Source organism: Mercenaria mercenaria, chromosome 9 (genome assembly GCF_021730395.1).
Source record: "Mercenaria mercenaria strain notata chromosome 9, MADL_Memer_1, whole genome shotgun sequence".
In the NCBI taxonomy this organism is placed as follows: Eukaryota; Metazoa; Mollusca; class Bivalvia; order Venerida; family Veneridae; genus Mercenaria; species Mercenaria mercenaria.
The window spans coordinates 70,420,472-70,444,338 of NC_069369.1; the positions used below are offsets into that span (position 1 = coordinate 70,420,472).

At 36.4% G+C, this 23,867-nt stretch overlaps 2 protein-coding genes across 3 annotated transcripts in view; both read left to right on the plus strand.

The window, feature by feature from the left end:
* The first annotated feature begins 181 nt into the window (after nucleotides 1–181).
* Nucleotides 182–19,411, plus strand: LOC123547406 (phospholipid phosphatase 5-like). 2 transcript variants are annotated; one of them, XM_045334491.2, is made up of 8 exons: nucleotides 182–237; nucleotides 6,050–6,176; nucleotides 7,452–7,557; nucleotides 11,159–11,246; nucleotides 13,901–13,964; nucleotides 14,582–14,706; nucleotides 15,418–15,588; nucleotides 16,945–19,411. In XM_045334491.2, exons 2-8 carry the CDS (start codon nucleotides 6,106–6,108, stop codon nucleotides 17,160–17,162), a joined length of 843 nt encoding a protein of 280 aa, XP_045190426.2. In that variant the 5' UTR covers nucleotides 182–237; nucleotides 6,050–6,105; the 3' UTR covers nucleotides 17,163–19,411. The 2 variants fall into 2 exon arrangements, with proteins under 2 accessions (XP_045190426.2, XP_045190427.2); XM_045334492.2 differs by lacking the exon at nucleotides 182–237 and adding an exon at nucleotides 316–486.
* A 3,794-nt stretch (nucleotides 19,412–23,205) lies between these two features.
* The window catches only part of LOC123547408 (WD repeat-containing protein 11-like), a 47,896-nt gene continuing 47,234 nt past the window's right edge, over nucleotides 23,206–23,867 (plus strand). Inside the window, exon 1 of the mRNA XM_045334494.2 lies at nucleotides 23,206–23,556. Within this exon, the coding sequence (XP_045190429.2) occupies nucleotides 23,489–23,556 (68 nt within the window). The 5' untranslated portion in view covers nucleotides 23,206–23,488. The remainder of the gene's footprint in view (nucleotides 23,557–23,867) is intronic.

The window sequence follows — 23,867 nt, forward strand, 5'->3', positions numbered from 1 at the left end:
CCATTACTGTTTGGCATTTTCGCTATTACAGCCCATTTTTTCCTTTCTTTATTGTTCCATGAAATGTACTTGCAAGAAAAAAAAAACGATATCAAAGATGAACATATCAGCTCAGCTGTGGATATTTTATAGATTATACAGAAGAATTTTACCTAGTAGTCTTTAACCTATAAGACTTTACCGATTTTCATGATGTATTATTCTGATTGCATCGGTCAAAAAGTTTGCGAAAAGAAGGTATACGTCTACAAAATATTTTTTAAACCTTTTCCATATTTTTTTGGACAATGTATACACGTAATTTTTTGTAACGAAGTAAAGTTGCATTGATATATGAAATACCAGTATAATATTTGCAGCTTGTAGATATATGCGCTATAATCAAATTGGTCTTGCACATTATTCGGACAAAGACTAGGAGCCGGATATTTCCAAATTAATTTTCTGTGGTTTGTGGTATAGTTCATTGGCAGATTTGTTTTCAATGTAAGCTGTTTATTCAAACATTGTTTTATTGCATATAATTGTATATAAAATTTTAGTCCAAATTATAGGACGTTTTGGGACCATGTAATAACTTTTGACTGTCACGTCCAAACTTATCTATCTCTTTATACTGCTTCACACCTCTCGCGATTATTATGGGCAGGATGCGTGTCGGTGATTAGTACAGAATAAAGGGCCCAGAATAAAAGAATAAAAACTGAAAGACAGTTCTTTCAGCAATAGTAAGAATGTTAAAGTGATGGGTGTTGTTAAAATGTTAAAAGGATAGAGTAAAAGCATAAAAACAATTGCAGTTTACTTAGTAACTGAGCTTGGCCACTGCCTGTTTGAAGGACTCAAGGTCAGGCATAGTTGCAATATTTGGTGGTAACCCATTCCACAAGACTGCAGTGTGGGGGAAAAAGGAATATTTCAAGTAATCTGAATTGACTTTAGTCCAAATAATTGTACTCGAGAGTTGAATATCGTTATATTATTTTGACTTGTCGATATCCGCCTCCGAGTACAAACCAGAAAAGGTAAAGAATGTGGTAGCACTGTCCTCTTCTTTGCGTAAGTAACACCCAATGGAATCCGTTGGGTGGGAATTATGTTATAATAATGCAACGGATAAAAAAAAGAAATACATACATAGAAAGCCTGTAATTTTTCCTTTTCAATGATGTATATATTACCGAGATTTCTTGAGAAAAATTCAAACTATGGCAGTTAAAAAAATGCCAAGGTTTAACACGAGTGTACTACATATTGGAAAATGGCCGATCACCGGTAAACACATTACTACACGAAGCGTTTTCATTGGTCACGCCTCCGACCGCCATTACATGAAGACGATTGAAACGTTAGAGGTTTAAATTTTTTACAACAGAAATTCATGATAAATATGTCCTGTTCTTATGTTTTTTATTTACTATTTATGATTTAAAACAACAGGTAAGCAGTTAGGGCTAAAGAAAAATCGTGACTACTGATAAATCGTAATTTCAATTGACCACAGTTTCCACCACAGTTTTGATTGTTTCTGGTTGAGACCTCTAGGTAGACAACGTAAAATATCAAAATGTAAAATCGGTCTGCCCGAGGTCTCATTATTTAGACTAAATTGACTTGGACCTGACGAAGACTTAAGGGATGCATGTGCCTAGTAAACCTGGTAGGGGCCTGTAAGTAATTGGGGAGGGATATGGCTACAAGGCCATGGTATATCTTATAGAACATGACAAGCTTAGAGTCTAGACATCTGTTCTCAAAGCGTGCGCCAGTCAAGGGTATTTTGCATTTGTGTTACACTAGAATAACGGGAATAATCATTCTTGACCCATCTGATTGTGCGTCGCTGGACCATTTCCAGCTTGTGAATGTTGACCTGTGTATGTGGTGACCATGCACATGAGGCATATTCAAGCTGCGGTCTGACCAATGTTTTGTATGCTAGAGATTTGATGCTTTCATGTTTTGTTTTGATGTTACGTTTGATGAAACCTAGTTTTCTGTTTGCATTTGTTGTGATTCTGGAGATATGTGTGTTCCATCTAAGATCATGACTGATGTCGACTCCAAAGTATTTGGCATCTTTAACTGGGGACAATGTATGGCCAAGAAGTTATAGGGGAATTCAATGGGTTTCCTGTTGCGTGTTATATGGAGGACCTGACATTTACTAGGATTAAATTCCATGTCCCATAAAGATTACCATTTCTCTAACTTAAGGAGATCATTTTGTAGCCTTTGACAATCAGAGTGGGAAGTTACCGCGAGATAGATGGCTGTATCATCTGCAAACAGACGCACCTGGGATGTGACCATGTCGGGGAGGTCATTAATATATAGTAGGAAGAGGAGGGGCCCTAGAACAGATCCCTGTGGGACACCGGACGTGACTGGGACTTGATCAGAAGTAATGCCCTCAACTACTACTGACTGGTATCTGCCTATAAGGAATGATTGTATCCAAGCCACGATTTGGTCACACACACACCGTGTTCTTGGAGTTTGTATAATAGTTTAAGTGATTGACCTTGTCAAAGGCTTTACTAAAGTCAAGCAGGATAAGATTGGTCTGTTTACCTATGGAAAGATTTTTCGCTAGATTGTCTACTAACTCAATGAGCTGGGTCTCACAGGACCGTCTTTCACGAAACCCGTGCTGCAGGTCATAGAGTATGTTATGTTTTGTAAAGTGTGTGGATAGGCTAGATGCTATGACGTGCTCCAGGAGTTTACATAGAACACATGTTAATGATATGGGCCTATAGTTAGCTGGATCACTAGTATCACCTTTCTTATACAGAGGGGCGACGTTTGCCTTCGTCCACACTTATTCAGCATATTTCTCTTAGAAAATCCCCAATGAAATGAGGGAATGTTTTCTTGTACATGTACAATGTATTTATAAGGATTACATCTCTGATAATTAACTTTTGTTGACATTAAAGCATAGAAATTGTCTCGCTGACATTTTTTTAGCTCACCTGTCACAAAGTGACAAGGTGAGCTTTTGTGATCACGTGGCGTCCGTGCGTAAACTTTTGCTTCTGACCACTCTAGGGGTCACATTTTTCATGGGATCTTTATGAAAGTTGGTCAGAATGTTCATCTTGATGATATCTAGGTCAAGTTCGAAACTGGGTCACGTGCGGTCAAAAACTAGGTCAGTAGATCTAAAAATAGAAAAACCTTGTGACCTCACTAGAGGCCATATTTTTCATGAGATCTTCATGAATATTAGTGAGAATGTTCACCATGATGATATCTAGGTCAAGTTTGAAACTGGGTCACTTGGGGTTAAAAACTAGGTCAGTAGATCTAAAAGAAAAACCTTGTGACCTTTCTAGAGGCCATATTTTTCATGAGATCTTCATGAATATTGGTCAGAATGTTCTCTTTGATGATATCTAGGTCAAGTTTGAAACTGGGTCACGTGGGGTCATAAACTAGGTCAGTACGTCTAAAAATAGAAAAACCTTGTGACCTCTCTAGAGGCCATATTTCTCAATGGATCTTCATGAAAATTGGTCAGAATGTTCACCTTGATGATATCTAGATCAAGTTCGAAACTGGGTCACGTGGGTTCAAAAACTAGGTCAGTAGATTTAAAAATAGAAAAACCTCGTGACCTCTCTAGTGGCCATATTTTTCATGAGATCTTCATGAATATTGGTCAGAATGTTCACCATGATAATATCTAAATCAAGTTCGAAACTGGGTCACATGGGGTCAAAAACTAGGTCAGTAGGTCTAAAAATAGAAAAACCTTGTGACCTCTCTAGAGGCCATATTTCTCAATGGATCTTCACGAAAATTGGTGAGAATGTTCACCTTGATGATATCTAGGTCATTTTCGAAACTGGGTCACGTGGGATCAAAAACTAGGTCAGTAGGTCTAAAAATAGAAAAACCTTGTGACCTCTCTAGAGGCCATATTTATCAATGGATCTTCATGAAAATTGGTCAGAATGTTCATCTTGATGATATCTAGGTCAGGTTTGAAACTGGGTCACGTGCGGTCAAAAACTAGGTCAGTAGATCTAAAAATAGAAAAACCTTGTGACCTCTCTAGAGGCCATATTTTTCATGAGATCTTCATGAATATTGGTCAGAATGTTCACTTGATGATATCTAGGTCAAGTTCGAAACTGGGTCACGTGGGATCAAAAACTAGGTCAGTAGGTCTAAAAATAGAAAAACCTTGTGACCTCTCTAGAGGCCATATTTCTCAATGGATCTTCATGAAAATTAGTGAGAATGTTCACCTTGATGATATCTAGGTCAAGTGTGAAACTGGGTCACGTAGGATCAAAAACTAGGTCAGTAGGTCGAAAAATAGAAAAACCTTGTGACCTCACTAGAGGCCATATTTTTCACGAGATCTTCATGAAAATTTGTGAGAATGTTCACTTGATGATATCTAGGTCAAGGTTAAAAGTGGGTCACGTGCCTTCAAAAACTAGGTCATTAGGTGAAATAATAGAAAAACCTTGTGACCTCTCTAGAGGTCATATTTTTCAATGGATCTTCATGAAAATTGGTCAGAATTTTTTATCTTGATGATATCTAGGTCACATATGCTCAAAAACTAGGTCACTATGTCAAATAATAGAAATAACGACGTCATACTCAGTTCAACACTGGGTCATGTGGGGATAGGTGAGCGATTCAGGACCATCATGGTCCTCTTGTTAATTGTAATAGGAGCCGAAAAATGTGCAGTCCGATACAGGACTCAAACCTGTGACCTTCTGCTTGCAAGTCAGATGCACTACCAACTGAGCTAATCGGACACTCGGTATCATAGAGTAATTATATACATTATATACACACTGCTTCATTCCTCTCTCCTTTTTTTTCAAAGACAAACTCAGATTCTTTTGACAAACCCAGCCATTGCTTCACCCTAGCTCTAGGATTCCAAGGCTAGTCACCACACTCATGGCACCAATGTAATAGGAGCGGAAAAATGTGCTGCCTGATACAGGACTAGAACCTGCGACCTTCTGCATGCAAGTCAGATCTCTACCAATAGACAAGCTTACTGTAGCTGAGTGGCTGCTTTTTGATTTTCTGACATTTGCAGCCACCGCTGTTACAGTTTGACCATCACAATATAAAACAAACTGTATGCGTGGGATTAGTTCGACTACTCTACCAACTGAGCTAATCGGACACTCGATATCATAGACTTGTTATATACATTATATACACACTGCTACGTAATGTATATTTTGTGTTTTGTTTCTGCAATTTAGTGTCATCGGCAGTCTGCTATGTACTGAAACCGGTTTCAGGGTAGATTTCTTCTTACACCTGGCTGTTTACACATACTTGCGAAGATTTAAGTCTCTTTTTTAAAATTATGAGTTATATTCAATTCATTTGACATGAATATTAATGTTTAATTTATTGGAGCAAGTAATTTTGACCAGTATTTTATAACTTTTTTGAATTTTTTTAACGTCTCTGTTTTCCTAACAGTAAAATGCAGATACAGGTAAGGCTTAGAGGGATGACAACTATAAAATAACAGATCATAAAATAAGTCATCTTGATAAGCCAAATAAGTAAGGCTAACAAAAATTCAAATTTATACATTCAAACATCAAGCATACAACATAGTATACATATCTCTAGAGTTCTGCCAATGCTGTGATATCATGGAAACATTGCGTGAAAATAATAAATGTTGCACTAAAATTTACCTAGGATCATAAATTTTCACATAATGAAAATGCTGGGGATGAATCTGCACGTCGCTTCTGCATGTGAAATTGAAAGTGAGTTCCATGAGAGCTTAAATTCTGTAATTTGTTCCACACCAGTCCTGTTGTCTCCAAAACTGAAAATGTATGCCCCAAAGTCAAACCACTGAGGTTCAGAACGCAAAGTCAAAAAGTATAAAAGCTACAGCTTTCAAACTTTACAGGATGACTAATTTTAATCCAGTTTTTTTGTTGTTCTATTATTATATGTTTGGTACAGTGTTTTTTAAAAAATATATATCAGGTTTTCACATTTCACAGTACAAGTACTGCCGTTTTCATTTCAGGTACAAATTACATACAAGTAACTTAGAAAAAACAAGGTGACCATTGGAAGGAAGTTATGAGAACACTGCATGGATCCTTACTGAAGACAGAGCTACTAGTTAGACTGTTCCTCATTATATTTTTCTTGTATGTATAAAGAACAAAGCTATAAGCCTTATGTTTTCTTTTTTTTTTTTTGTTTAGGGTGGGGGTGGGGGCAGGGGTGCTGGTTTAACACCATTTTTCAACAGTATTTCAGTTCTGTAACAGCGGGCATTTAACCTAACAAGTGTTATGGAGAACATACACCTTGCTATGGGATCAAACTCATGATCCCAAGATTCAGAGATCTGTGCTTTCCCTGTTGAGCTACATGTAAACAGGTTGACTATTAAGCCTCATGTAGCATGATGTTCAATTGCACAACTGTATCTGCATTAGTTTCCTGTGAACAATGTGGCTGCACATAATGGTTGGTCACCTTTCACTAAAGTTTATCAGAGTCTTCCATGTTAGGTTTACATCCAGCTAGCTTTGACCAGTGATTTGATTCAAGAGCCATGAGGAGCTCCCATGGCCGAGTGGTTAATGGAGCTGAATTTGAGTCTCTTACATCTGTGCTCAAGGCCCTGCTTGGTAATTATTTTAGGAAGCCATCAAACTGGCTTGTTGAAAGTAAGGTGTCTGCCCATACCTGTTCTAATGCCTTAATGGGCATCTAGGGTCTTCCTTCCCCCATTGAAGTTTGAAAAGTCCCATATGACATAAATTGTGTTGGTGTGACTCAAAAGCCAACAAAAACCTTTGTTGTACCAAGCACAGTCATTAAAGCTAGAAGTTTCTGTATGACCTTTAAGTGATTTTTAATCCCCCACCACGAGTGGTGGGGGGTTATAGGAATGGTCTCTGTCCTTCTCTCCTTCCATCCGTCCGTAACATTTTGTGTCCGCTTTGTATCTCCTAAACCCCTTGTAGGATTTTCATGAAACTTTGGTCAAATGATCACCTCATCAAGACAATGTGCAGAACTCATGAGTCAGCCATGTTGGCTCAAGGTCAAGGTCACAACTCAAGGTCAAAGGTTTGAGCCTTCCATTTTGTGTCCGCTCTGTATCTCCTAAACCCCTTGAAGAATTTTCAAATTCATTGATGTCGTCATACATGGACTATAAAATATACTTAACAACGTCAGTGCTTCAATCAAATACCATCAACCATTTCACTATCCATAACAGAGGCGAGGGATATAGCTGTCTTTCAGACTGCCTTGTAGTGATTGTTTTCTGTCCAGTACCATAAACTTCTGAAAGTGTATTACTTTCAATGATATGGTGAATGAATGATAAAAAATCACAGGTTTCTTGATGTTTTGTTTTAAAGTGATCTTTGGATTAAAATTCTGTTTAATGTTTTGTTTTATAGTTACACCGACAAGGCTCCTGGCTTTGTGAGGAAGATCCAGAAAGAAGAGTACTGGTTATATAACTTTCCACGTACAATCAGTTACTATCCCAGTGCATACCTATGGGTAAGACACATAGAAATCAGTTATAAATTGTTATTGAATTCCCAGCATACACAAAAACGTTACCTGATAATGATGTACCATTTTATGGCCTTTCCTCTCGTACCCTACGGAATTTAAATGTTTGTGTAAGGTTTCAATAATACTTTTTAGCTTGTCTATTTGTAGAATATTTAGAGCTATTGGACTCCCCTTGCGTCCGCGTCTGCGTCCTGATTTGGTAAGCTGGTATCTCAGTAACTGCTCATTGTAATGGATTGAAACCTCACACATTTATTTGCTGTGATAAACTGACATACAGTTTTACAAAATTATGCCCCTTTTTTCCACTTAGCGATTTTTGGTTAAGATTGATGTACAGTGCACCGGTTCCATAAATCTACTTTGTATTTTTACAGAATTATGCTCCTTTTTTGACTAAGCATTTGTTTGGTAAGTTTTTATATGTAAGCTGGTATCTCAGTACCCACTAATGGGAATGGATTGAAATCATTGTGATGATCTGACATGCATTGTACATGTTTCATACCTCTGCTTTGCATTATTACAAAATTATTCCCCCTTTTTCAACTCGGCAGTTTTTGGATAAGTTTTTGTATATAAGCTGGTGGCTAGGTACCTTCTAATGGGAATGGATTGAAAGTTCTCACTCTTATACACTGTAATGAGCTGACATGCATTGTACAGGTTCTGTAACTATGTTTTACATTTTTACAAAATTATGCCCTTTAATATATCAAGTTTATATGAATTCAAATGACAAGGCTGATGACTAGTCGAGCACTACTGTCCTCCAACAGCTCTTGTTACACTGTATATTGACTGTTACTAATAAGTTGTGGGGCCTCCGTGACTGAGTGGTTAAGGTTACTGAATCACTGCCCCTCACTAATGTGTGTTTGAAACTTCGATTGAGGTGTAGAATTCTTACCTTACCCTGCTATATTTCTATAATGAACTTGTCCATCTTTCAATTTGGACAGTACTAATAACTGTTAGAAGGGGTGCATACTAAAAAGTTACTGAATGGCAAACAGTGCAGATCATGATCTCCGTGCAGGCTGATCTTGATCTACACTGGTCACAAAGGCAGAATCAGTCGTGTCCAGCATGATTAGGGTTAAAAACTGGATAAGTCTACATAATTATGATCAAATCTGTGTAGGTGGGACTCTTAACCCATCAAAAGCAGAAAAAAAAAGAAAGTAAGTTTTACACGTTGAGTGAGTACTTGAGTAATAACAATGAAAGACATAATTAAAGTTTGATATTGTTTAAAGATACTAAGGTGGTGGGGGCTGATTGAGAAACAACACGCCAGACACCGGGATGATTAAGACTATTTTTCATAATTGTTTAAAGATATCCAATGGCTATCTTTCTCTTAATATTTTATATTTAGATATTTACAAGTTTCAGATGTAGGAAATCCTCATCAAATATATGTAACTTAACTAAATATATAAATTAATTGCAAAGTAATAATTGAGTGTTTAAAAAACTAACAGTTTTTAGTGGTAGTACACATTTAGTTTAGCTATACATGTATACAGTGTGCACTGTTTTTGTCGAGCCCGCTTGCAGAAGCGAATACATAGTCATCCAAATGGCTGTTGGGTGTATGTGCGGCTTGTGTGTGTGTGCGTGTGTCCCTCTGGATTTGTTTGTCCAGACCATAACTTTGACATGCATGGAGCAATCTTGTTTATATTTGTCATGAATGTTAACCTCAGTGAGACGGAGTGTCGTGCGCAAACCCCAGGTTCCTATTCTCAAAGGTCAAGGTCACAATTGGAAATTGCAAAGGTCATGTAGATCTTGTCCGGCCCTTAACTTTGACATGCATTGAGGAATCTTGTTTATATTTGGCATGAATGTTTAACTCAGTGAGATGGAGTGTCATGTGGAAATCCCAGGTTCCTATCTCAAAGGTCAAGGTCACAGTTAGGGGTCAAAGGATGGGCTGGACATGTTGCCCATGGGCAATTAGTTAATCTAATGCATAGTACAGTTAATACAAATTAACTTGGCCTTAATTTTATTTTTAGCTCACATGTCACAAAGTGACAGTGTGAGCTTTTGTGATCACGCAGCGTCCGTCGTCCGTCGTCCGTGCGTCCGTCCGTGCGTCCGTGCGTAAACTTTTGCTTGTGACCTCTCTAGAGGTCACATTTTTCATGGGATCTTTATGAAAGTTGGTCAGAATGTTTATCTTGATGATATCTAGGTCAAGTTCGAAACTGGGTCACGTGCGGTCAAAAACTAGGTCAGTAGGTCTAAAAATAGAAAAACCTTGTGACCTCTCTAGAGGCCATATTTTTCAAAAGATCTTCATGAAAATTGGTCAAAATGTTTACCTTGATGATATCTAGGTCAAGTTCGAAACTGGGTCACGTGCCTTCAAAAACTAGGTCAGTAGGTCAAATAATAGAAAAACCTTGTGACCTCTCTAGAGGCCATATTTTTCATGGGATCTGTATGAAAGTTGGTCTGAATGTTTATCTTGATGATATCTAGGTCAGGTTCGAAACTGGGTCAGCTGCGGTCAAAAACTAGGTCATTAGGTCTAAAAATAGAAAAACCTTGTGACCTCTCTAGAGGTCATACTTTTGAATGGATCTTCATGAAAATTGGTCAGAATGTTCACCTTAATGATATCTAGGTCAGTTTTGAAACTGGGTCACGTGCCGTCAGTAACTAGGTCAGTAGGTCAAATAATAAAAAAACCTTGTGACCTCTCTAGAGGCCATATTTTTCATGGGATCTGTATGAAGATTGGTCTGAATGTTCATCTTGATGATATCTAGGCCAAGTTCGAAACTGGGTCAACTGTGGTTAAAAACTAGGTCAGTAGGTCTAAAAATAGAAAAACCTTGTGACCTCTCTTGAGGCCATATTTTTCACAAGATCTTCATGAAAATTGGTCAGAATGTTCACCTTGATGATATCTAGGTCAAGTTTGAAACTGGGTCATGTACCTTCAAAAACTAGGTCAGTAGGTCAAATAATAGAAAAACCTTGTGACCTCTCTAGAGGCCAGATTTTTCATGGGATCTGTATGAAAGTTGGTCTGAATGTTCATCTTGATGATATCTAGGTCAGGTTTGAAACTGGGTCAGCTACGGTCAAAAACTAGGTCATTAGGTCTAAAAATAGAAAAACCTTGTGACCTCTCTAGAGGCCATACTTTTGAATGGATCTTCATGAAAATTGGTCAGAATGTTCACCTTGATGATATCTGGGTCAAGTTCGAAATTGGGTCACGTGCCGTCAATAACTAGGTCAGTAGGTCAAATAATGAAAAAAACCTTGTGACCTCTCTAGAGGCCATATTTTTCATGGGATCTGTATGAAAGTTGGTCTGAATGTTCATCTTTATGATATCTAGGTCAGGTTCAAAACTGGGTCACATGAGTTCAAAAACTAGGTCACTGTGTCAAATAATAGAAAAAAAATGACGTCATACTCAGTTCAAAACTGGGTCATGTTGGGACAGGTGAGCGATTCAGGACCATCATGGTCCTCTTGTTATATAAACTATATGTAGCATTTGTTCATGTTTTCAAATATGAAATTTGGGTCTATTATATCTGTAATATTTCAGCTTACAGTATTATTCAGTCCTTTGATAACAGTGTGGATTGTTTATTTCTTCACAAAGGATAAAGTGGATGCTGTCCAATCATTACTAGGTAGGTATAGGTGAATACAGCAATTCATCACTCTGAGACATTTTTAGCTCACCTGTCACAAAGTGACAAGGTGAGCTTTTGTGATCGCGCGGTGTCCGTCGTCCGTCGTCCGTCCGTGCGTGCGTGCGTCCGTAAACTTTTGCTTGTGACCACTCTAGAGGTCACATTTTTCATGGGATCTTTATGAAAGTTGGTCAGAATGTTCATCTTGATGATATCTAGGTCAAGTTCGAAACTGGGTCACGTGTCTTCAAAAACTAGGTCAGTAGGTCTAAAAATAGAAAAACCTTGTGATCTTCATTGGGTTCAAAAACTAGGTCAGTAGATTTAAAAATAGAAAAACCTCGTGACCTCTCTAGTGGCCATATTTTTCATGAGATCTTCATGAATATTGGTCAGAATGTTCACCATGATAATATCTAAATCAAGTTCGAAACTGGGTCACATGGGGTCAAAAACTAGGTCAGTAGGTCTAAAAATAGAAAAACCTTGTGACCTCTCTAGAGGCCATATTTCTCAATGGATCTTCACGAAAATTGGTGAGAATGTTCACCTTGATGATATCTAGGTCATTTTCGAAACTGGGTCACGTGGGATCAAAAACTAGGTCAGTAGGTCTTCATGACGAGATCTTCATGAAAATTTGTGAGAATGTTCACTTGATGATATCTAGGTCAAGGTTAAAAGTGGGTCACGTGCCTTCAAAATCTAGGTCATTAGGTGAAATAATTGAAAAACCTTGTGACCTCTCTAGAGGCCATATTTTTTACGGGATCTGTATGAAAGTTGGTCTGAATGTTCATCTTGATGATATCTAGATCAAGTTCGAAAGTGGGTCACGTGCCTTCAAAAACTAGGTCAGTAGGTCAAATAATAGAAAAACCTTGTGACCTCTGTAAAGGCCATATTTTTCATGGGATCTGTATGAAAATTAGTCTGAATGTTCATCTTGATGATATCTAGGTCAAGTTCAAAACAGGGTCATGTGCGGTCAAAAACTAGGTCAGTAGGTCTAAAAATAGAAAAACCTTGTGACCTCTCTAGAGGCCATACTTGTGAATGGATCTCCATAAAAATTGGTCAGAATGTTCACCTTGATGATATCTAGGTCAAATTTGAAACTGGGTCACGTGCCTTAAAAAACTAGGTCAGTAGGTCAAATAATAAAAAAACCTTGTGACCTCTCTAGAGGCCATACTTTTTATGGGATCTGTATGAAAGTTGGTCTGAATGTTCATCTTGATGATATCTAGGTCAAGTTCGAAACTGGGTCAACTGCGGTCAAAAAACTATGTCAGTAGGTCTAAAATTATTAAAATCTTTTGACTTCTCTAGAGACCATATTTTTCAATGGATCTTCATGAAAATTGATCTGAATGTTCACCTTGATGATATCTAGGTCAGTTTCGAAACTGGGTCACTTGCGGTCAAAAACTAGGCCAGTAGGTATAAAAATAGAAAAACCTTGTGACCTCTCTAGAGGCCATATTTTTCATGAGTAGTGAGAATGTTCACCTTGATGATATCTAGATAAAGTTCAAAACAGGGTCATGTACCTTCGAAAACTAGGTCAATAGGTCAAATAATAGAAAAACCTTGTGACCTCTCTAGAGACCATATTTTTCAATGGATCTTCATGAAAATTGGTCAGAATTTTTATCTTGATAATATCTAGATCAAGTTCAAAACTGAGTCACATGAGCTCGAAAACAAGGTCACTATGTCAAATAATAGAAAAAACGACGTCATACTCAAAACTGGGTCATGTGGGAAGAGGTGAGCGATTCAGGACCATCATGGTCCTCTTGTTAGATTTCTGTACAGTTTTGTTTAAACTAATATATTATCAATCAAGAAAGTTTTTCCTGCTGAATGATAAATAAGGTGGCATTGTGTTTTTGTAGACAGGGAGTACAGGTGATAAAAAACTGCTGAGATCATGGAAGTTAGACCATTAAGGAAAAAGTATAAAAGAAAAATTCTGGAAGTGGTCAATTCAAATGAGAAAAAATCATCTGAAGCACTTTAAGTATATAATTAGTCTTATCAAGAGCCATTGAATATTGATTAAAGGAAGTAACCCTTTCAACACATAACACCTCTCAATGATTTTTAATGAAGTGGACAAAATCCCTTTGCTGTTTTAAAGGTTTGACAACTGTTACACCTGTCAAAATGGCAAAATGGACAAAACTCTTTCCACTGTTTTTAAAGTTGGACAAAACCCCTTCCATTATATTTTCTAGTGGACAGATCTCCTCCCACTAAGAGTTTGTCTTTCCTGTTAAAATCACAGAAGAGGTTTTGTTTGCTTCGAACATTAAGCGGGAGGGATTTTGTCTGCTTATAAATTCTAATGAGTTTTGTTCTGTACCTTTCAAAATGATGGGAGTTTTTTTGTCCATTTCATCAGAAATCAGTGGGAAGGATTTTGTCTGCGACGTCATTGAACATGCTTTGAAATTTGTGAACTCATTTTTTCAGTTTAATGGGATTTAGCTCTGTTTCTTATCAGAAGACAATTTTATTAAAGGTATATGTCCATCTGGCTGTGTCTCTGTGTTCAAGGTAGACCTAAGCCCTTTAATGGATACTACTTGTTTAAAGATGTATCAAATTGATTTTTATGAAAATTTAATTTGTATGCATTTCAGGTTCTTGTCTGTCCATATTCCTGGCAGGAAGTATTACCAATGTTGTCAAGATGGGCGTGGGCAGGTATTCTGAATGGTTTAGTTTTAATACATAATGCGTTACAAATTCATATCTTTTAATGGTTGCACAATTGATAAAAATCTTAAATAAGACTTAGAGAGTCTTGTCAGAAACTAGAAAAAGAGATAAAAATGCTTGTTGGGTAAAAAATTAAATAAGTCAAAGTTTTCACTCTAAGTTGGCATCTGATTTCAGAGTACTACCAAATTGTTTATATTATGATACAAGATATCTTTCAGGAAAATAAAGCAATAGCTCAGAAAATCGGACCTTCTGAAAAACCTAAATCCTCTAAAAATCAAACAATTTGTCTGATATTTTTTTGGAGAGTAATTGCCTTTCTTGCATACAGTTTTTACATAAAATTTATATCTAAAATAATATCAAAGACTTAACAAAAAAGAGACTTGATTAAAATTTACACCAATACCCCATGCATAATGAAGATATACAAAGCATTGTTTACTCTTTTAATCCTTTTGAAACAAGGGTTTGTAGGACACGTGATTGCTGGGAATGATGATAACCAGTCACTTCAAAGTTAGCAGATTTTCAGAGTAGTACGGAAGGTATGAGACTGGTACTGCATTCAGGCAGTTTGTTGTTGTTGTTGTTTACAGACCTAGACCCGACTTCCTGGCTCGATGTTTCCCTGACGGAGATATAGATGATTCTATGATATGTAAGGGAAACGTGAAAGATGTTATAGATGGATATAAAAGTTTTCCAAGCGGACATTCAGCACGTAAGATATTTTTGAATTTTAAGGTTTATATGATAGTAACATGGAAATATAACAAATGAACCCCAGACTTTGAGCTGTACATCTGCCACAAAAGAAAGTCCACGTTCCATATTCATCAATTGCCTGAAACTAAAGTTTAGATTCAAACATTAAAATGAAATATATTATGTTATATATATAATTTTTTGTCTGTTCATCTATCAGAACCCATATCTAAGACGTTGTTTTGACTAGTGTTAAACCAGTATTAAGGTAGTTCTGCATGTTTGGATGAAAATTTTTCTACAGTGTAGAATTTTATTAAACCATGATTTTTCAAAACTTCAGCATATACTTAGAAAATTCAGCAAATAAAAAAAAGATAGGTTCATTTGCTTGATTTGCTAGACTGATTTGGAAAACATTGATCTCACACAAGTTTTCATAGTGGGAATCTGTGGGAAAATCACAATTTTGGCAACATTAATGTAATACCATATAATACGGTGAAATAGAATTAATCAGTCCCTGTGCTTGTTTTTGAGATGTTTGCCCATGATTCAAGAAATCTGTGCATTTAAAGGTAATTTTAAGTAATTTGTCTGGTATATTTGTGGTTTTGCTTAATTTGTACAATTCTCTCTACTTAAATATATAGATAGATGGATAGATATGTTTAAAAATAAAATTTTTATAGTCTGCTAATAATTTTGAAACTCTTCAACTTTTCAGTAAGTTTCTCCTGTCTAGGATTTCTCTCCCTTTATGTGGCTGGAAAACTTCATGTATTTAACCCTACTGGTCGAGGAAGTGCATGGCGTCTTATGTGTGTGATATTTCCATTGCTATGGGCAACAATGATAGCAGTATCTAGAACAGCTGATTATCATCACCATTGGCAAGGTAACTGGTTCTAAAGTTACAACTTGTTTTGGGTTTAGCACCATTTTTCATCAGTATTTCAGTCATGTAATGGCAGGCAGTTACCTAAACCAGTTTTTATGCACCCGAAGGGAGGCATATAGTTTTTGAACCGTCTGTCAGTCTGTCCGCAATTTTCGTGTCCGGTCCATATCTTTGTCATTGATGGATGGATTTTCAAATAACTTGGCATGAATGTGTACCACAGTAAGACGACATGTCGCGCGCAAGAGCCAGGTCCGTAGCTCAAAGGTCAAGGTCACACTTAGATGTTAAAGGTCATTTTTCATGATAGTGCATTCGTGTCCGGTCCGTATCTTTGTCATCCATGGATGGATTTTCAAATAACTTGGCATGAATGTGTACCACAGTAAGACGACGTGTCGCACACAAGACCCAGGTCCATAGCTCAAAGGTCAAGGTCACACTTAGACGTTAAAGGTCATTTTTCATGATAGTGCATTTGTTTCCGGTCCATATCTTTGTCATCCATCGATGGATTTTCAAATAACTTGGCCTGAATGTGTACCACAGTAAGACGACGTGTCATGCGCAAGACCAGGTCCGTTGCTCAAAGGTCAAGGCCACACTTAGACGTTAAAGGTCATTTTTCATGATAGTGCATTCGTGTCCGGTCCGTATCTTTGTCATCCATGGATGGATTTTCAAATAACTTGGCATGAATGTGTACCACAGTAAGACGACGTGTCGCACACAAGACCCAGGTCCATAGCTCAAAGGTCAAGGTCACACTTAGACGTTAAAGGTCATTTTTCATGATAGTGCATTTGTTTCCGGTCCATATCTTTGTCATCCATCGATGGATTTTCAAATAACTTGGCCTGAATGTGTACCACAGTAAGACGACGTGTCATGCGCAAGACCAGGTCCGTTGCTCAAAGGTCAAGGTCACACTTAGACGTTAAAGGTGATATTTCATGATAGTGCATTGATGGGCGTGTCCGGTCCATATCTTTGTCATTCATGCATGGATTTTAAAATTATTGGGCATGAATGTGTACCACAGTAAGACGACGTGTCGCGCGCAAGACCCAGGTCCGTAGGTCAAAGGTCCTAAACTCTAACATCGGCCATAACTATTCATTCAAAGTGCCATCGGGGGCATGTGTCATCCTATGGAGACAGCTCTTGTTCTAGATTCTATACCAGTACTAACCTATTCTCCACAAGTAACTGCCAAATTCTCCTCATTAATCATAAATAATTTGGAATAAGATTGGTTCAGTTTGTAATTAGTAGGTAAGATCAAGAGTGGTTCCATCATAATTTCTGAGTTCTGGGTGTACCGTTGTAATTGATCTGTTTTCCTGTTTTCAGATGTGACAGTCGGCAGTATATTAGGTCTGACCATTGCCTATTTGGTTTACCGCATGTATTACCCATCCTTACAGAGACTGAACTCTCATGTGCCATACGTGTCAATATCACCAGCTGATACACAGATACCGTACATAGATCACCGAATGGACACACCGCTTACGCCATTATCCCCTTCTCATACTACAGATATAGAGCAGCTGTTGAAAACTGTCTAGTGTCATTTTAATTTATTCAAATAGTTGCACAACTTATGTGATCATTTTTTTAAAATCATAATAACATTACAGTCGAAATACAGTAACAGTCAAACCTCATTTGCTCGAACTCAACGGGACCGGCAAAATTTGTTCCAGTATTAGTAGTTCAAGCCATCAAACAATATATATTATCCCTTACCCTGCTGAATTTCTGTAATGGACTTGTTCATCTTACAATTAGGACTGTTCCATTAACTGTTTAAAGGGATGCTTACCAAAAAGATCCTGACTGAATGGCGAACAGTGCAGATCATGATGAGACTGCACTGAAGTGCAATCTGATCATGATCTACACTGGTCGAAAAGGAAGAATCAATCATGTCCAACATGGTAAGGGTTATACAGGGATTTTGCTAGGACCTGTCACTGAGTTTGAGCGAAGGGCAGTGCACATATTATGCAAGTCCAAACAAACTAAGTTTAACTGTAATTGAATTTATTGAAAATCAAAAGTTCTGCTGAACTTGTAAGTTAATTTTGAATCATATTAGCTTGCCATTGAGTTTGTCTACCTCAGTTCTCTGTTGTTCTGAAGAGCTGAATGTTGAATGAGTTACTGTGAAGCAGTAGTGGTTGTAGATGGACCAAAGCATTTATGTAGATCTTTAATATTTTTGTTTTTGAAATATTACGTAGTTAAGAGACCAGGAAGCTGTTTAGTAATACTGTATATGATACATTTTTTTTGTACAGTCACAGTATATGTATTAACTTTTTTCATAAAAATCTTTTTTCCAAGAGTTATGTATATAGTAAAGTGGTAAGACGTATTTGCAAGGTCACGTGCCATTCAAACTTTGTAGATATAATTTGCAATGCGCTTTATTTAACTGCATATTTATATTTTATTGTACAGTTTCCACTCTATTAGATTAAAATTTTGTGAGAGTATATGAAATATATATATATATACCTGGCATGTTGTTTAGCTGGAAAATAGTTGTAAGGCAAAGGATAACATTTTGAGTTTTAAGATAGATAAATTTTCTTAAACGGAATAGAAAAGTACAGTAAAACCCCACATTAAGACCACCCCTAAATTAAGACCACCTCAGTATTAAGACCACTTTTTTTCCAGAACAGTATTTTCTCTTTTACATTTCAATAGTCGCAAACCATCTGTGATACTAATTGTTCAACAAACAACCATTTTGAGGTTTCAGTACAATTTATTTTTCATTTTTGATAACTTGTTATTTCTGTGAAATTGTTTGATTTTGTGATCATGATATTTCACGATTTTGGTCAAAACAGCTATTTCACTGGGATATGAATTTGAAGAATCCAAGTGTTGAACAGAAAATAAATTAGAATTTGACTTGTTTGTTAAGATTAAGGTAATGGACTCATAACAACAATTGGCCAATAACAAATTATCCATATGTGAATTTGGAATTTTCCGACTTTTTGTGCGAATATATGTGAGTGTTAATTGAGCTACATTTACATCTGAGGAATGCTAAATTGCTTAATGAGATTAAGTAATCAAGCAGGCATTGCTTATGCATAGGAAATAGAGATCAATATAATTGCACCTTTACTAATCCTACAGGTGTTCTGTATTACAAAAGTGCTTCTATTGTGACAATTTGATACAAGTAGAACTGTATTATCTGCACTATTAGTTACTTACTGGTACTTCATTTTATTATTGGTTTGTTAAAAGTTGATTTTTATGCCCCCGAAGGGAGGCATATAGTTTTTGAACCGTCTGTCGGTCTTTCGGTCTGTCGGTCCGTCGGTCTGTCAGTCTGTCAGTCTGTCGGTCTGTCAGTCTGTCCGCAATTTTCGTGTCCGGTCCATATCTTTGTCATTGATGGATGGATTTTCAAATAACTTGGCATGAATGTGTACCACAGTAAGACGACGTGTCGCGCGCAAGACCCAGGTCCGTAGCTCAAAGGTCAAGGTCACACTTAGACATTAAAGGATAGTGCATTTATGGTCGTGTCCGGTCCATATCTTTGTCATCGGTGGATGGATTTTCAAATTACTTGGCATGAATGTGTACCACAGTAAGACGACATGTTGCGCGCAAGACCCAGGTCCGTAGCTCAAAGGTCAAGGTCACACTTAGACTTTAAAGGATAGTGCATTGATGGGCGTGTCCGGTCCATATCTTTGTCATCCATGGATGGATTTTCAAATAACTTGGCATGAATGTGTACCACAGTAAGACGACGTGTCACGCGCAAGACCCAGGTCCGTAGCTCAAAGGTCAAGGTCACACTTAGACGTTAAAGGATAGTGCATTGATGGGCGTGTCCGGTCCATATCTTTGTCATCCATGGATGGATTTTCAAATAACTTGGCATGAATGTGTACCACAGTAAGACGACGTGTCATGCGCAAGACCCAGGTCCGTAGCTCAAAGGTCAAGGTCACACTTAGACGTTAAAGGTCATTTTTCATGATAGTGCATTGATGGGCGTGTCCGGTCCATATCTTTGTCATTCATGCATGGATTTTAAAATAACTACGCATGAATGTGTAACACAGTAAGACGACGTGTCGCGCGCAAGACCCATCTCCGTAGGTCAAAGGTCCTAAACTCTTAACATCGGCCATAACTATTCATTCAAAGTGCCATTGGGGGCATGTGTCATCCTATGGAGACAGCTCTTGTTTACCATGTGCAAGTTGACAAAATCATAGGAACCATGTTTTGAGGGGTAAATCAAACACAAATGAATAAATCCTTAATGTTTGTGTTGTGCAAAAAAGTATGATATTGTGTCTAAAACAGTTTTCATTTTCCATTCAATTGTGTAATTGCAAGGGAAGTAAACTAATAGATATCTCTGCTTATAAATACTAACCCAAGGCAAGAGTTGTCATTCTTTGTGGATCACAACTTTAAATTAAATATTAAAACTTCTGTTATTGATATTAACAAAACTATCATAAACTTCACATTTGTGAAATCATTTTTGGTTATTCCAAGGACTTGGAAATCAATTTCTAGATTTTATTTAATATATAACTATCATTGAAAATTTTAGGGTCTATCTCTACATTGCTGAGTGTCATTATGGGTCCTCTGCCTTAAATTTCTTGTGATGTCACATCATGACTGTCAAGATACGAGTTATATGACACAGGGAAATGCCTATGCCTTTAGTATCTTGAGCAATGAAAAGGGTCCAATTGCTGAGGTGACTATGTCTTAGACTACCTGACAAACTATGTAGAAAGTTCAGATTACCTGACAAACTTTGTAGAATGTCCTTTGTTAAAACTTAGAGCTATATATATCTTGTATATAAAATTTTTCTCCGGCTACCTCCCCTATGATTCATAAATGATTTGAATTATGAGCTAGATAATTTCAGGGATCATGCAAATCACTAAATGTTTTAAACTAATAACCTCCAGTGTATGATAATCAGCTCAAACTCCTATAGGCTGGAGATACTATACTTGAATTGTTGAAGTTCCCATCAGACGATTTTTTTTTAATCAACAACATATGATATACAATAACTTTCTTATGATACAGGCCTCCCAGGGGGTCCGTTAAAACCTTTAAAAACATTTCAACAATTGGACTGGAGGAGTAAGGGATATATAATGTTTTGTCAATTTTAATTCATCAGTGCTTTAGTCTTTCCTATACCATTGTCTGTGTACTTGATGTCTGTGAAAGCATTAGATTTGATCTGACAGCCAATAAGGATCAACAGTTTAGTGAAACAGACCCTAAATGATAAAACAGCTCTGATGTGGTGCCTTATTATCTGCTTCTTGATATGCGTTGAATGCGATACTGAAATGTTAATCCTTACTACATAGTTATCTTACATAATTACTACACTGTATTGTTATGTGATAACTCCACCGTGATGTTACATAATTACTACACTGTATTGTTATGTGATAACTCCACCGTGATGTTACATAATTACTACACTGTATTGTTATGTGATAACTCCACCGTGATGTTACATAATTACTACACTGTATTGTTATTTTTCCGTGATGTTACATAATTACTACACTGTATTGTTATTGTCCGTGATGTTACATAATTACTACACTGTATTGTTATGTCCGTGATGTTACATAATTACTACACTGTATTGTTATGTGATAACTCCACCGTGATGTTACATAATTACTACACTGTATTGTTATGTCCGTGATGTTACATAATTACTACACTGTATTGTTATGTGATAACTCCACCGTGATGTTACATAATTACTACACTGTATTGTTATGTGATAACTCCACCGTGATGTTACATAATTACTACACTGTATTGTTACGTGATAACTCCACCGTAATGTTACATCAGTGATGATGAACATTGCTAGTTTTTAGATCACTCAAAATTCAAACTTTAAGGATTTATTTATTTACTGTATTTTTTAATCATTTTTGTTTTGTTTTTATTTCACAATTAGGTAACGAACATTTTTTCTGTCTTTGTAGCTAGTTATAGTTATGATATACAGCTAAACCTGCCTAAACGGATACTTGTTTTAAGCAATCACTGCCTTAAAAAACAGTCAGCTAATTTCCCAAATTGACTTTTTGGTTCTAATTTCAGCTTGTGTTATGCAGCCGCCTGCCTTAGGCAGCCAGGTTAAATCACCTTGGCTGGCTGCTTACTACATGTTTGACTGTAGAACTGCTTTAAGTATCATTTCTGTTATAAAATTACTTGTTAATGGTATGCAAAATTTAGCAAAAATGCAACCATTGTACGTAAGTAATACCAAATTTATTGTACCTGATTCTGTCATATATATAGTGAGAAATATTCAACTGCTGTATCGCCCTCTGAAGTGAGAATCAAATTTGAAATGTGACGACAAAGTGTTCAATGCTTATTTTACAGCTGCTTAAAAGTGTTGTTTTGATTCATTTTTGCTCCTTTGATGTTTCTCATAGATTTATTGTTATAAGGATACCATGTAAATACATGTATAAAATCAGTAAAGTTTTGTTGTTTGTATACAGTATAGAAATGATCTTCAATGAGTATGTGGTATTGAATTTGAGTTCTTCTTCGTTATCAGTCATTGGAAAAAAATGTCACTAATAAACAAAAAAATAAGTTCATTATTTTATCTTTAGAATCTGAAGTCCAAGCAGTTGCGTTCCCCACAAAGTCATTTTTGTCATAACAGCAATTCATCCTTTAGCATCTAATATGGCCAGGGAGTACAATTCATCAGTTACTGAGCTTAAACCTTTATATGATACAATCAGTGCAGTTTATCATATATTGAGCTTAAACCTTTAAATGATACAGTCAGTGTAGCTTATCACATATTGAGCTTAAACCTTTAAATGATACAGTCAGAGCAGTTTATCACATATTGAGCTTAAACTACTTTAAATGATACATTCAGTGCAGTTTATCACATACTGAGCTTTAACCTTTATATGATACATTCAGTGCAGTTTATCACATATTGAGCTTTAACCTTAAAATGATACAACCAGTGCAGTTTACCACATATTGAGCTTAAACCTTTAAATGATACAATCAGTGCAGTTTATCACATATTGAGCTTAAACCTTTAAATGATACAGTCAGTGCAGTTTATCACATATTGAGCTTAAACCTTAAAATGAAACATTCAGTGCAGTTTATCACATACTGAGCTTTAACTACTTTAAATGATACATTCAGTGCAGTTTATCACATACTGAGCTTTAACCTTTATATGATACATTCAGTGCAGTTTATCACATATTGAGCTTAAACCTTAAAAATGATACAACCAGTGCAGTTTACACATATTGAGCTTAAACCTTTAACATGATAAATCAGTGCAGTTTATCACATATCGAGTAAACTTAAATATACAATCGTGCATTACACAATACTAAACCTTAAACATTTATCACATTTGAGCTTAACCTTAAGTAATTAGTCATGCATTTTATCCTATACTGAGCTGAAACCTTTAATTTAAATAGTAATATATAATCAGTGCAGTTTATCACAGTCATATTGAGCTTAAACCTTTAAGCAATATAATCAGTTGCAAGTTGTTATCTTGCCTGTAATAATGATCCTTGTGTCTCAAGTGTAGTGGGAGTGACTTTTTGTATATGTATAATAAATTTAATTAAATAGAAGAAAGTTTAATTTAACAATCAGTATTGTTGCATAAATTTGCATTTGTTTTGAGAGTGTCAATGATTAAATTTTGCTTACTGAAATTGGTGTATACTTGAATATACTTCAAGTGAAATCAGCTGTGTTAACTTGGAGGCTGTATGTGGTGTTGTATTTAAGAGTTTGTTTTTATGAAAAGTTGGAAGGAATGACGAATCCCTGCCCAAAGGTTATAACAGGGCCCCTGCATCTGGAGAATAAGGCAGCTTCTGATTGGTAGGTTTACTTTTTATATTATATTTAAAAAAAAAAAATATTTGAATAATGAAAAATTACTCTAAATTCCAGTCTCATAAACTGTTAGAATTTTAGTTACCTTCCATCAAAGTCACTTGTCAGAACATTCCTGATCTTACTCAAAAGTGAAAAGGGAATGAAGTATGGTATATACATGTACTATCTAAAGGGAGGTAATGCCTGTTAAATATGTAATGCTCTTGCCAACTTAAGCATTAGCTTTCAGACACTTAGCTTTTCTTCCACATGTATAGCTCCAAAACTTGAGCAGTCTTTGGTAAAAGTATGAG

Excerpts from the sequence above, each read along its gene's own strand:
- LOC123547406 (XM_045334491.2), top strand. The coding sequence starts at position 6,106 with ATGAGAACACTGCATGGATCCTTACTGAAGACAGAGCTACTAGTTAGA. Across the intron at positions 6,177-7,451 it reads TTCCTCATTATATTTTTCTT|TTACACCGACAAGGCTCCTG; the intron begins GTATGTATAAAG and ends TTTGTTTTATAG. Across the intron at positions 15,589-16,944 it reads TTATCATCACCATTGGCAAG|ATGTGACAGTCGGCAGTATA; the intron begins GTAACTGGTTCT and ends TCCTGTTTTCAG.